The following is a 13,597-nucleotide window of genomic DNA, read 5'->3' as shown; positions in this document are numbered from 1 at the left end:
GGATCCATATAGTATCACTGTTTTCATGAAAAGGCCAGCCCTTCTTGCTTCAAGTCTCTCCAGAGACAGCAGGCAAGGTGGCAAAAAGAAAGGCACATCTCCCTCCCTATTTATCCATGCTGCATTCTTTCCTTTAAAAAAGAAGGCCCAGTTCTCCCTTGTCTCTTCCAGCCCCTCTTACATCTTCCAGAGAACACAAAGCTGATTCCCCTTGATGTCTATACAGTCTCTTTCCCAGACCTTAAGTTTTTTAGGACACATTTCAAGTGTACTTTATTCTTTCCGTCCAAGTGCCCTGGCTAATTCTTTGTCCCTTTAAATAATAGCTTGAGTCCTGGCTGGTGTGGCTCAGTTGGTTGGAGCTCGTCCCATTCACCAAAAGGTTGCAGGTTCGATTCCAGGTCAGGGCACATGTCTAGGTTGTGGGTTCAATCCCCGGTTGGGGACCCTAAGAGAGGGAACCAATCAATGTTTTTCTCTCACAACAATGTTTCTCTCTCTCTCAAAGCAATGAAAAAAACATGCCCTCAGGCAAGGCTAAATAAATAAATAAACATAAATAGCAGCTTGATAAATATCTGCTGATTGGCTGACTCAGCCCTTTGGGTGAGGGGTGGGGGTATGCTGTTTGATTGCCTTGGAAAGGGGAGATGAAAGCCAGTTACTCACGTGAGGGCAGCGTAGTCAGGTCCCCCCACCTGCCTGCTGGCCTTGAGTAGATCAAGAATTCCACCGGCTCCACTCCCATTCCCAAGCTTGCCTTCGACCCCTTCTACCATGTCCTCATCTGTTGTATAGTCCTCCTGTTGGGGAAAGAGGATATCACCTCAGCTGCCCAGGGTTGGTCAGGTAAGGCCTCAATACAGGGTTCACAGTCTTACTCCTCAAACTATTATCTTCTGAGCACCAAGTACAGACTAAGTACTAAACAAAATACTCATTCTTTCATTTTAATTCCCACAGCATCTTTGTGAAGTGGGTCTTATCGGTCCTATTTTACAGATAAGGAAACTAAGGTTCAGTTAAGTAATTTGTGTAAGATTACAATCAGATATTCCAAATTGGATACTCTTTCTGTTCATCACACTGCCTTTTCTTCTACTCTGTATTAATGATTTATAAAATATTTTAACTAAATTATAACATTCCATTTATATGTTCAGCAACACTTAGTACAGTCTTTCATGTAATAAATACCTTAGGCACTGAATGCACAGAATATCTTTTTCCCCCAAGTAGAATGATAATCTGCCTTCTGCCTCCATAACCAGAATGAACAGAAGATTAGACACACACAGGACAGGCTCCTACCTCAATGTCAAACTCAACTTCTCCTGGTTCACGAACTCGGTTGGGGTCAGAGCAAGGCTTTGCACGGGGCAGCTTTCGGGGAAATTCTAGAAAACAATGGAATGCACCTATCATGAAGCCAAGATCAGCATCTAAACTAAAGACCCAGGGGAAAGAAAATAAAACTATAATTTTCCTGAAAGTAATGACCACTGATGACTAATTTAAAGAGGTTAGGGATTAGCTTATAAATAAATCTCTAGCCCTGATTGGTGTGGCTCACTTGGTTGGGCATCATCCCAAAAAGTGAAAGGCTGCCAGTTCAATTCCCAGTCAGGGCACATGCCTAGGTTGCAGGTTTGGCCCAGTTCAGGGCATGTGAGAGGCAACCGATCGATGTTTCTCTCTCACATCAATGTTTCTCTCCCTCTTCCTCCCTCCCTTCCCCTCTCCCTAAAACAATTTTAAATTAAATTAAAATAAATAAATAAATCTCTAGAGCAAATGTTACATGGAGGCCTACAGAGCTGGTAAATCAGAATGTCAACAAGCTCCAGACTAATGTCTGGAGTCTATCAAGGGGACCAAAAACAAATGTGAAGCAGGCAAGGCAGGAAAGAGAAAAAATGGGTACACACTTGGTCTTATTATCAGGGTTGTCTTCTCCTTTCCTAATCTCTCATCGATCTGTAGTTCATCATCTGAATCCAAGTCAAATTCATCCTCCATCACCTGTTCAGCCATTAGCCTAGCTTTGTCTTCCTTCCTTGCAATCTTAGCTCGCCGAGTCTTAGATAAGCTCTTTACCCTCTTGGTACTAGAGAGAAAGAGAAGAACATAAAAATAGTCACACTCATTATTGTTATGGTGGCAATTCTCTCCAAATTGATCTATAGATCCAATGCAATCCCTATCAAAATACAGCTCACTTTTTGCTCCTACCCTTTGCAACAGCATGGATGCAACTGGAAAGTATTATGCTAAGTGAAATAAGCCAGGCAGTGAAAGACAAATACCATATGATCTCGCCTTTAACAGGAACCTAAACAACAAAACAAAGAAACAAGCAAAATATAACCAAAGACACTGAAATAAAGAACAGACTGACAGACTTCAGAGGGGAGACGAGAGGGAATTTCAGGGGAATTTCAGGGGAAAAGGGGAAGGGTTTAGAGGAATGAGTATAAAGGACACATGGATAAAAACTAGGGGTGGGTGGAAATGGGAGGGAGGAGGAGAGGGCTGGATGGGTGGGTGGGTTGGGATAGGAGTAAAAGACAGAAAATTGTACTGCAACAACAATTTAAATAAAATTTTAAAAAATAAAAAATAAACTATTTTGAAAAAAATACAGCTCACTTTTTTTGTAGAAATCAATAAACCAATGTATATGGGTATACAAAGGCCTCAACATGGCCAAAACAATTTGGAAAAAGAACAAAGTTGGAGGATTTATACCACTCAATTTTAAAAATTACTATAAAGCTACAGTAATTCAGGGAGATACAGACAGAAGGATAGGCATACATCAACAGAACTGCACTGCAAGTCTAAAACTAAAACCTTAAATTCACGGTCAGTTGATTTCTGACAAAGGTGCCAAGACAATTCAGTTGGGAAAGAATGGTCTTTTTGACAAATAGTGCTGAAATAACTGGCTATCACATGCAAAGAAACAAATGTGGACTCGTACCTCACATCGTACACAAAAATTAACTCAGAATGGATCATAGGTCTAAATGAAAAAGCTAAAACTATAAAACTTCTAGAAGACATAGGGAAATATCTTTGTGACCTGGGATTACATAAAATTCAAAATGTTTGTGCTTCAGAAGACACTATGAAAATAAAAAGAGCCCTGGCTGGTGTAGCTCAGTGGATTGAGCACAGGCCTGTGAACCAAAGGATCGCTGGTTTGATTCCCAGTCAGGGCACATGCCTGGGTTGCGGGCCAGGTCCCCAATGGGGAACATGCAAGAGGCAACCACACATTTTATTTCTTTCCCTCTCTTTCTTCCTCCCTCCCCCCTCTCTAAAAATAAATAAATAAAATCTTAAGAAAAAAATAAAAAGACAAGACACAGAGTGGAAAGAAATATTTGCAAATCATTTATCTAGTGAAGTATCTCTACCCATTACCTTTAAATAACTCTTAGAACTCTCTAGTAAGACAAATAAACCAATTAAAAAGTGAGCAAAAGATTTGAATAGAAGTTTCTCTAAAAATGATATTCAAATGACCAATAGTCACATGAAAAGATGCTCAGCATCGTTAGTCTTAAATGAAAATTAAGCCACAATGAGCTACCAATTTACATCCACCAGAAAGCCTAAAATTCAAAAACACAGAGAATAACAAGTATTAATTAGTATTTGGAAAAACTTGTCATTGCTGGTGGGAATATAAAAGGGTACAGACATTTTGAAATAAATTTTGGCAGTTTCTTAAAAAGTTAAAAATAGAGTTATCATATGATCCAAAATTTTACTACTCAGTGAGAAACAAAAACATGTCTACACAAAAATTTGCATGCAAATGCTCATAGCACTATTATTCACAATAGCCAAAAGTGGAAACAATAAAAATGACCACCAACTAGTGAATAAACAAAATGTAGTATATCCATAAATGGAATACTACTCAGCAATAAAAAGGAAGCAATTAATGATACCCACTACATCATGGAACCTAAAAAGCACTATGCTAAGTGAAAGAAGCCAGATACAAAAGACCACATATTGTGTGACTCCATTTATATGAAATGTCTAGAAAAGGCACACAGAAAATAGATTAGTGGTTGTGTGTGCTTGGAGAAGGGAACCAGTACTAACTATAATGGGTATTAGGGATCTTTGGAGGTGACAGAAACATTTTAAAATTGGATTGTGGTGATGTTTATACATTCTTTAAATTTATTAATAGTCACTTACTAGTACACTTAAAATAGGTTAATTGTATGATATGTAAATTATACCTCAAAAAAGCTGTTAAAATATATAAAGGAAGTGAAACTCAATAATGCCTTAAATAATCCTGTTATACATGGTAAATAATATTAACCAGTACAAACTGCTAAAATAAACCTTATTGTTAAAAAGAAGTATGTTTTTGGTAAATTAGTATACTTGATATATTTGGCAAATAATCATTTGGTGAACTAGCTTTCAGTGAATTGGCTCTCATTAAATTGGCCTACTTTCTACTTCACAGAGTTGTTGGGAGGATTAAATGAGCTAATGCAGAGACTGACACATGGCAAGTGCCTAATGGTAGCTAATCTTTTATATAATTAAGTTCTTGGGGCCTCAGTTTCCATATTAGTAAAACAGAGGTCACAACACTGACCTTCAGGGTTGCTCTGAGGACTAAACAAAATAATATATGTAAATAGCTAAAATAGAGTCTGATAAAGAGAACATGCTCTGTAAATGGTAGCTATTTATGCCCTGATCTTTTTAACTTCTAGTCATGAAAAATGTCAAATATATACGAAAATATAAAAGTATTGTATAACAAAACTCCAATGTACCTATCACCCAGTTAAGTTTCAGCAATTATCAACACACAGCCAATCTTGTTTCATTTACACCTCAGTCCCTACAAAATACTGGATCACTTTGGAGAAAAGTCCAGACATAACATCATCTGGTCTGTAAATATTTCTATACCTTGATTCTGTAGGTTCACTTAAAAGCCACCTCTGCAGCTTCAGGAAATAATAGAAGCAGCACAAGAAAGACTGGTAGGGAAGGGGAAATGTCTCATTGTGTCCCCAGTAGCCATTACAGGCTGGACCCTTAGGGCTCTCAATTTTCTCTTCCCCAGAGACCAACCATTGGTTCTGGACAAAGGCAATGCTCACTGATCTTATTCTTTAGTAACAAGGCTCTCAAATTCAAAGGATAGCTCTACTGCTTTCAGAATCTGCCCTACTCTCACACTCTCTTTTCCCTTATTTCTCAGCCAGGTGAACTACTACACCTCACCCTTGGGATCTGAAGACAACCTTTTCCCACAAAAAGGCTATTAAGGTATCCTTGTTGCTTGAGGTCCCACAATGTTCATACTCTGTACTTGGCTCTTGACAGCTCCTGGTATTCTGGGTGTCCAGATGATAACTCTTACTAAACCTTCTTCTGCCTGCCTATGTGTTTCAGGATTTTTGATGACCTAGTCAGTGTTCATACACATACCATTATCACCACCACCATCACCACCACCATCACCTTTCATCTTCAACCTCATCATTGTATTTATAAGAGCTCCCATTAAATCAAGCATTTACTATGTGGCAGGCCCTCTGATAAGCACTTTATATATACTTATCTCATTTATTCTTCCAACAACCCTAAGTAAGTTTTATCTATAGAACAGATATGAGAACACTGAGGCAGACAGGTTAATTACCTTGCCATCATCACACATGAATACATGTCAGAGCTGAGATTCAAACTCGATTGTCTGAGTCCCAAGCCCATGCTTTTTGTTGTGAACAGCTTTTATTTTTTTAGAAAATGTTCTGTTGCACTGGCTGCTGTGGTTCAGTTGGCTGGGCATTGTCCAGCAAAGCAAAAGATCACTGGTTCGATACCCAGTCAGGACACATGCCAGGATTGTAGGGCTGGTCCCCCGTCAGGCACATAGGAAAGGCAACCGATCGACATTTCAATGTTTCTCTCCCTCTTTCTCTCTCCCTTCCCCTCACTCTAAAAATAAATAAAAATATTTTTTTAAAAAAATAAAATGGTCTATTAAAAATTATTTTAAGAAGAGTAATACATGATCACTGTATAAAATTCAAATACCACTGAAGTGCAAATTTCCTCTACTGCCTCCCTATCCTACTTTCCAGAGGTAATTACTGTTACAAGTTTGGTTGACAAGTGTAAAGTAATAAATATATTTATTTGTGTGAATGTGTATAATTATCTCTGGAAAGTAATCATTGACATTGGTTACCCATGAGGAGGGGAACTGGGGAAAAGAGAGGAAAGCAAAATGTTTCACTATGTATTCTTTAATGGTTTTCGAATTTTAAATTGTATAAATTAAATTTTAAAATTCTTTGAAAAAGTTAAATTAAAATAAAGGGAAAAAATCTGTATATTGCTTTCATACACAAGCATACATGTATACACATGCATTTTTAAAAAATTAAAATGGAACTATCCTTATATATTATTTTATAAACTGAATTTTTCACTTAAGAATTTACCTTGATCTCTCCATGTCAAGAATTAAACTAATTCTTTTTTAACAGCTGCATGGTATTCTATTCTAGATGCACTATAATTTATTTACCCTACCTTTATTGATGAACATTTCTAATTACTATTATAAAGATGTGAACATTTCTCTTTATATACCTGTGCAAATATTTCTGCAAAATAAATTCCTAAAAATTGAATAGCAAAGGTATATAAAAAACTAATGCTCTTAACCATTATACTATCCTACCTCTTATACCTGCAAGCAGTTCTGACTTGCTGAAATTTCTAGATCTTATACAAGATTTTTCTGAGGATTACCAATTAGACTCCAGACTTCTCCCCTACCACCCACAAACACACAATGGTTCTCTGAACTAAGCAATGATATTTGGTAATTTCTGGGTATTTCCCCAAGTGCAGTCCCTCCCCAACCCATGTTCCAGTCCCAGGTCCCGATTCCATGCTCTGTGTCAGTGGCATGTTGCCACCAACAGTCCCAGTATCTCTGTGCTCATTCTTTCCACCTCACCTGCCATTAGACATCAATAGGGCCAGTGGGCCCTCATTCCCACCAACGTCCACGTCTGGCGAGTCATCGTCTGAATCATTCAAGCAGGTACCAGTGATGTTGAACTGCAGAAGGAGGAGGCTCAGTTGTCACCTGTCTGGGTCTCCCATGTGAATCAAGACAGCCAGTTCCCTCTGGTTTCACTGGTTTAGTTCACTGTCAAAACCACCTAAACAAAGGTTTCTGCTACACTGCCCCCCCCCCCCGCATCCCCACCCCAAATGATCACAGGAGTAGGAAGTTGAGAATGTATGGCTGGCTTCAGGGGGGACCCTATCAATCTTATAAAACACGTTCCCTAAAAAGAGGGAGGAGCACTTTCACATGCCCATAGAAGGCACCACAACCTTGAGGCAAGGTAGAGCCCTGGAGGATAGCTTTTCTCAAGGACCTTTTTAAGACTCCAACCTGGCAATCACATAACATGTTCTCAAATGCCATTCCCATCCCAGCATTTCAAGATTCAGCTCATGTCACATTTTCTGAGAAGCGCTCCTTACCATTGCCCCTTTCCTGATAGAATAATCCCCTCTGTGTCTCAGGGCCCCACACACACCCCTGATTGTGGCATCCACAATACTTCATTGTACTCATTGGTTTTTATGTCTATCTTTCTCATTAGCCTGTCAGCCTCTTGAAAGTTACATCTATAGCAGCACCTATCACAGTGCCCAGCATAGACAAGGTCTCAACAAATGCCTGTTAAATGAGTGGGACTGGTAGCCAAACACCAGGGGCCCTAAGAGAGGTGGGAGAACAGAATAGCCTGTCCTTTTGATACCCTGCTCTTTCAATGGACCCAAAAGGGTTGGGCTGAACCCATGGGCCAGCACCCACCTTTGCTTTCTGGGAAGAACCTGTCTTCAGTGCCTGATGATTGTGTATGCCCATGAGATTATAGCTCAATTGGCCAGAGGGCCCCAAGGCTGAGCTCTCCTCGCCCTTTTGCTCTGCCTTCTTGAAGAGTTCCTTAGGCTTCAGGCTTTCTTCTCTGAATCACTTTTGGAGGGCAGTGGCAGTCTGTACATGGCTACTAAAGTGGAATGGGCTGGTCTGCTTAAGGGAATGGAGCTGCTGGGGAGATCCTCTGCATCCCAAAGATATTACTCATCTTCCCAACCTTCTGTTGGAAGATATCCTACAGGAGTGTCAGTACACAAGGGGGTTAGAGCTTACTCAAGGGTTCTTTCTGCTAACAGCAGAGGTCTATTCATGGCACTGGCAGTACTGCCGTGCAAGTGGCTTACACATGCTCCACACAGGCACACCCTAGTTTTTGCACGATGAGTCATCAAGAACTTACTAGGTGGCATTTCTTTACTCAGTCACTGACAAATACAGAGAAGATGAGCAGAGGGAAAGCCCAGCATTACTGTCAAAACCGAGAGAAAAGGCTCCAAGAGCAGCTGACATGAGACAAAATAACTGAGTACTATACTATGTGGTTCCAACTGAAGAATTTGAGAGAAACAGAGAGGTTCTGGTCTTAATTCTGCTACTAGCTACCTCTGTGGTCTCAGAAAAGTGATCTAACCACTCTGGGGCTCTGTTGACTCAACTATAAAATTAAAAAATTAGACTAGAAAGGTGGTTTTCAAAGATGTTCTATGGCTCCTTTGAGCTTCTTGGGAGGGGCCATGGCGACTAGAGGGAGGTGGAAGGCAAACAAGAGGAACAAGTGGAGCTCTAAGCCTATTGCCTTCATCTTATTCATATCAGCTATGCTTTGACTGGTTATATATATTAGACTTCCATGTAAAATCTTCTTTGAAAAAAAGGATTCCATTGCTTTAAAATGTTTGAAAGTCAATGGATCAGGTATGACCCATCACTAAGTCCCCTTCCAACTAGACCAAAGGTCTACATATACAAAATGGTTGAAGTGAGAAGAGCTGGGAAAAGGGTAGGCCTTCTAATTAAACCAGAAGGATTCTGACAAATAGGAGTGTAGGAAAATGAGGTCGGAGGTGGACAATGGAAGCTATGCTGTAGGCAGTGAAACATGCTGTAAGTAGTAAGGCTAGAAGCCCAGCTTCCCAGTAGCTCACTCTGACCACCCTCCAGCATGGATTTAGTGCTAAATGGGACTTTACAGATTCTGAGCTAAAGGGAAATTTAAACTTCCTGAAGTCCAATCCTCCTCTGGTGCCTCTGTTGCTTCACCAGCCCACACTGAATTCTCTTTGCTGCAAAGTCTATTATTAATAACAATGGCTGACATTTATTCAGTCCTTAACTCTGCCAGGCACTATGCGAGGGGCTCTACATTCATCAGTTTTTAGTTCTAACAAAACTCTGAAAAAGTGGAGTTATCCCCACTTTATAGATAAGGAACTGAGGCTCTGAAAGTCTTGGAAGTGACAAAGCAGGAACCAGAACCCACATTTCTCTGAGTCTCTTACCACTACACCTTATTGCCTCACGGTTTATGCCACCTGTTGGAACATGGCTTTGTAATCACCTTCAACCCGAGGGAACTGTCATTTTGTACAATGCAGAGACTGAGTCAAAATGTTAATAACAACAACTAACAACAACTGCTACTACTGTGACCTCCACCACCCACCACCACCATGACACACCATCAGAATTTATTGAGCACCTACTGTGTGCCAAGCTCTATACTTAATGCTCAAACTGTATTACCTTATTTAACCCTTTTAACAACCCCTGAGTATGTACAATTCTCCCCACTTTGGAGATGAGGAAATAAGGCTTAGACAGGTTAACTTCTCCCAGCGCCCCTTCCAGACTGTGAGTTCTTTGTGGACAGGCACTGTATTATGTATCCTAAGCACCTAGCCCAATGTGCGGCACACTCAAGGCACATAATAGAATTATCTGAATGAATAGAGTCCCTGGTGGGGCCTTCCCAACCCTTCCCCTAAGCTCTTATGCCAACTTCAGAGACCTGACCTTGCCACGTAAGCCTCAAACCCTTCCCAAACACCTCCCCTGCTCCCATACTTCTTACTTCCACCAGGCGTATCTCCCTAGCCAGATCTTTAATGAGCTGTACAGTCCGCACTGTGTCCGGGATCTCATCCTCATGGTCTGGAAGAGCCTGTCAAACAAAAAGCATGAAGAAGAGAGAAATAGACCCACGTACAAATAAACAACTGATTTTTGACAAAGGTACCACGGCAATGGAGAAAGGGTAGTGACAAATAGTGCTAGACCAATTAGATAACCATATGCCCAAAAAGAACCTCTATTCATATCTTGCACCACACACAGATATATATACAAATTCAAAATGGATCACAGACCTAAATGTAACATTGAAAATTATAAACCATTTAAAAGACAGCAGAAAAGAAAATCTTTATGACCTTGAGTTAGGCAAAGGTTTCTTAGGATACAAAAAGTATGAACCATAAAAGAAAGAAAACAAATGATAAACTGAACTTAAAAAGAAAAATTTCTCTTGGAAAAACACTGTTAAGACAAACCAAAGACAGAGAAAATATTTGCAAGACATATATGTGATGAAGGACAGTGTCAAAGACACGTGAGGGACTCAGGTGAAGGTTTGGGCCACATCCCTCAAAAGTCTAAGACCTAAGGGAGATCTCTGGGGACATCCCAGCCTCTACTACACTTGTGAGGACACAACTCAGTGCTGAGTAGCTACCGGCCCACAGCTAGTTCAACAGCAACACAGAGAGATAACTGTTGGTTGTCTCTCTTAATTCATTTGCAATCTTTTTGAGTCCTTGAGATTTGCATGTTTACATAGCCAGATCTCTCAAGCTGTTCCTCTGGGATGTCTTCCACCAGTTTTCACTTCACTTCAGTATCCAGAGGATTGATAAAAATTCCTCAGCATTTACTCCTTGTTTCCCATGATTTCATTCTTTTTATTCCTTTAATTCTTTTAATCCATCTGGAATTTATTTTGGTGGCTGGGCAAAGGTTGGCACCTAGAAGCCACATGACCCAGCTGGATAACCTTAACAGCTCCCTCCTCCCAGCCCAGAGGCTCTGGAAAGGTGAGGGAACAAGTGCCTCTCATGGAAATCACCTGTACTTCACAAACGACTTCTTCCATAAGCATGAGCTCTTCAGATCTGTGTCCTACTCTCCACCAGCTCCCTTTGGCCACACTATTTGGAGTCATTGGCCCTGGGCCATCCTGACCCAAGGCATGAGTACTTAGGACCCATCCCCTTCCCTCCCCTTTGGTGTTTCTGGGACAGTTACTCTGAAGTTCACTTCATGGTGGGGGGAAGGGATTTCAGAGATGAAAGCAAGATAGCCACACCCGAGGGATGAAAAGAAACAGAATGACGGGCTAAGGCCCAGGCATAGATGAGCCTAAGGAGCAAGAGAAAGCAAAACACATAAAGTCCAAGGATATCTGAGGGGATGACTGGCAACAGAAAATGGGGAGATTGTGCAAGCCAATCCTGCAGTGGCTAAAGGTCTTCTTAGGTCACTGTATGTGTAGGAGAAGTCTATAAAAAGTGTCAGAAGGATAAAGAAATATGTTGATATGTCTTCTAGTGTTTCCATTTCTTAAAATTGCTTTTTTAAAAAGTCAACATTTTTAGTAAATAATCCGGTCACATAATTTAAAAATCAAACAATATATAAAGATACATACTGAAAAGCCTCATCAGCCACATTAGGCCATCAACTCCATTAGGCCACCCCCATATGTTACATTTATTAGTTTCTTCTGCATCCTTCCAGATTGTGTCTTCAGGCAAATACAGGCACATACAAATATAATTGTAGTATATAAGGTAGCACACTATACACAGGATTCTACACCTCTATTTGACAGATGCTGGAGATCTTTCCAAATCAGTACACAGAGAGCTTTCTTAATCTCTTTTATAGCTGTTTAGTATTCAACTGGATAGATGGATATTGATATATCCCTAAAGAGCCATTTGGGCAATATGCATCAAGAGTCTTACTTTTTTTTCCATATACTTTGAGGCAGTAATTGTTCTTCTAGCAATCTATCCTGAAGAAACAATCAAGAGATGAGGGACAAAAACTAATACTCATTGCACGAATTTCTATTAACTATCTCCCAAATAAATGAATAAATAAAAAGGAAGCAACAATAAACAAGTAAGGATGGTACATCCCGAAAAAGAGTATCCTATAACTATTAAATGTTTACAGAGAACTTCTGTGACACAGGAAATTTAAGATAAGCCAATCAATTCAAATACAAAATTGTATGTACAGGGTGACAGCAATTACATTTTTTAAATGCACATAAGAAAGATCAGAAGAAAATATACCCAAATGTTCATGTTAATTCCCTCTGAGTATTAAAATTACAGGTTGTATTTTTCCTTCTTTATACTCTTCAGTATTTTTCTAATTCTCTCGAGTAAGCATGTATTGCTTTCTTATAACCAGAAAGAAACATTTGATAACATAATCCAAAGATCCCTAGCCGAGTCCTCTACTCTAGCACCAGGAGCCCACAAGCCTCCATGGTCTTTTCCACCTTCCCAAAGTGTCTACACAAGGCCAGTCCCTACAGAGGGCACAACTCTAAAGGAGGCAGAGAAATATGTATACTTACTTCTTTCCTTGTCCAGGCTCTAAAGGCCAAGTTCAGAGCTTTGCCACCATGGACCAGGTAGGAGGCAGGGTGTCTCCTGTTCTCTCGTAAACCTAGAGGGTAGAAGAGGAAGGCAGAGTGTGAACAAAGCCATGTAGGGAAGTGAAAGGCTTGTTACTTTTTTCAGGCAACCAGAGAAAATGCTCAAGGTTCTAAACACAACTCTAGATCTCATTCTTATAGTAGCGTTCATTTAATGAGTACCTACTACATGTCAGGCATTTGACATCTTTATATCCCACCCTGTGTGCCAAGTACCACTATCTTCATTTTATAGCTCAGGACACTGAGGTTCAGACAGGCAAAAAGACTTGACCAAGGACATACACCTAGTAAAGTATCAAAGTCAATGCTGAATCCATGTCTGTCTGACTCCAAGGCCTGTGCTTCTCTCACTACACTTGAGTTTCAAAATGCAACACTCAGGAGGACCATGATTGCCATCTACACAGACCTGAAGGGCCATTAATGCACTTGTTCTGAGTTACTCCAGGAGGAAGGTATGACAAACAGCCAGATTTAGGCTCAATAAAGAATGTTCTATTGAACAGAGCTGTTCAGATCAAGTCATAAGCAGTTTAGTTATCTGCCAGCCAACTGAAAACTTAAGTGATAGTTCGTCTAGGTGGCAGAATAGGGTCTTGAGGTATTAGGTAGGAAACTTGTCTCTGAGGTTCTGTATAACTCTGAGACACTGATTCCTCCTGGTCAAGTCACCTTAAGAATCTCAGGTCTGATCAAGGGAGCCACTCCATTTCAGAGCAGAACGGGTAAGAGGAAACCCAGCAAGTGAGCTTCCACTGGGCGGATACCCAGAACCAACACAATGATGCCACAAGGATCAGCACTGGGCCTTGTCCCAATGGGAAGCAGTGTTTTTCAGGAAACTGAGACTACCCAGACTGAGTTTCTTACCTTAATTGGTAGCAAACGGGGAT

The 13,597-nt window shown here is 40.3% G+C and overlaps 1 protein-coding gene across 4 annotated transcripts in view; it reads right to left on the bottom strand.

The window, feature by feature from the left end:
* Positions 1 to 13,597, bottom strand: part of PHF8 (PHD finger protein 8) — a 94,686-nt gene that overhangs the window by 38,725 nt on the left and 42,364 nt on the right. For all 4 annotated transcript variants that reach the window (XM_045832993.1, XM_045833002.1, XM_045832977.1 and 1 more), the window contains exons 11-16: positions 12,621 to 12,712; positions 10,044 to 10,133; positions 7,031 to 7,134; positions 1,929 to 2,107; positions 1,312 to 1,397; positions 670 to 803 (exon numbers count right to left, since the gene is read on the bottom strand). In XM_045832993.1, the coding sequence (XP_045688949.1) occupies positions 670 to 803; positions 1,312 to 1,397; positions 1,929 to 2,107; positions 7,031 to 7,134; positions 10,044 to 10,133; positions 12,621 to 12,712 (685 nt within the window). The remainder of the gene's footprint in view (positions 1 to 669; positions 804 to 1,311; positions 1,398 to 1,928; positions 2,108 to 7,030; positions 7,135 to 10,043; positions 10,134 to 12,620; positions 12,713 to 13,597) is intronic.

The sequence above is a fragment of the Phyllostomus hastatus genome, unplaced genomic scaffold (genome assembly GCF_019186645.2).
Source record: "Phyllostomus hastatus isolate PE091 unplaced genomic scaffold, TTU_PhHast_1.1 phas_contig_10, whole genome shotgun sequence".
NCBI lineage: Eukaryota > Metazoa > Chordata > Mammalia > Chiroptera > Phyllostomidae > Phyllostomus > Phyllostomus hastatus.
This window is presented reverse-complemented; position numbering and strand designations above follow the sequence as displayed.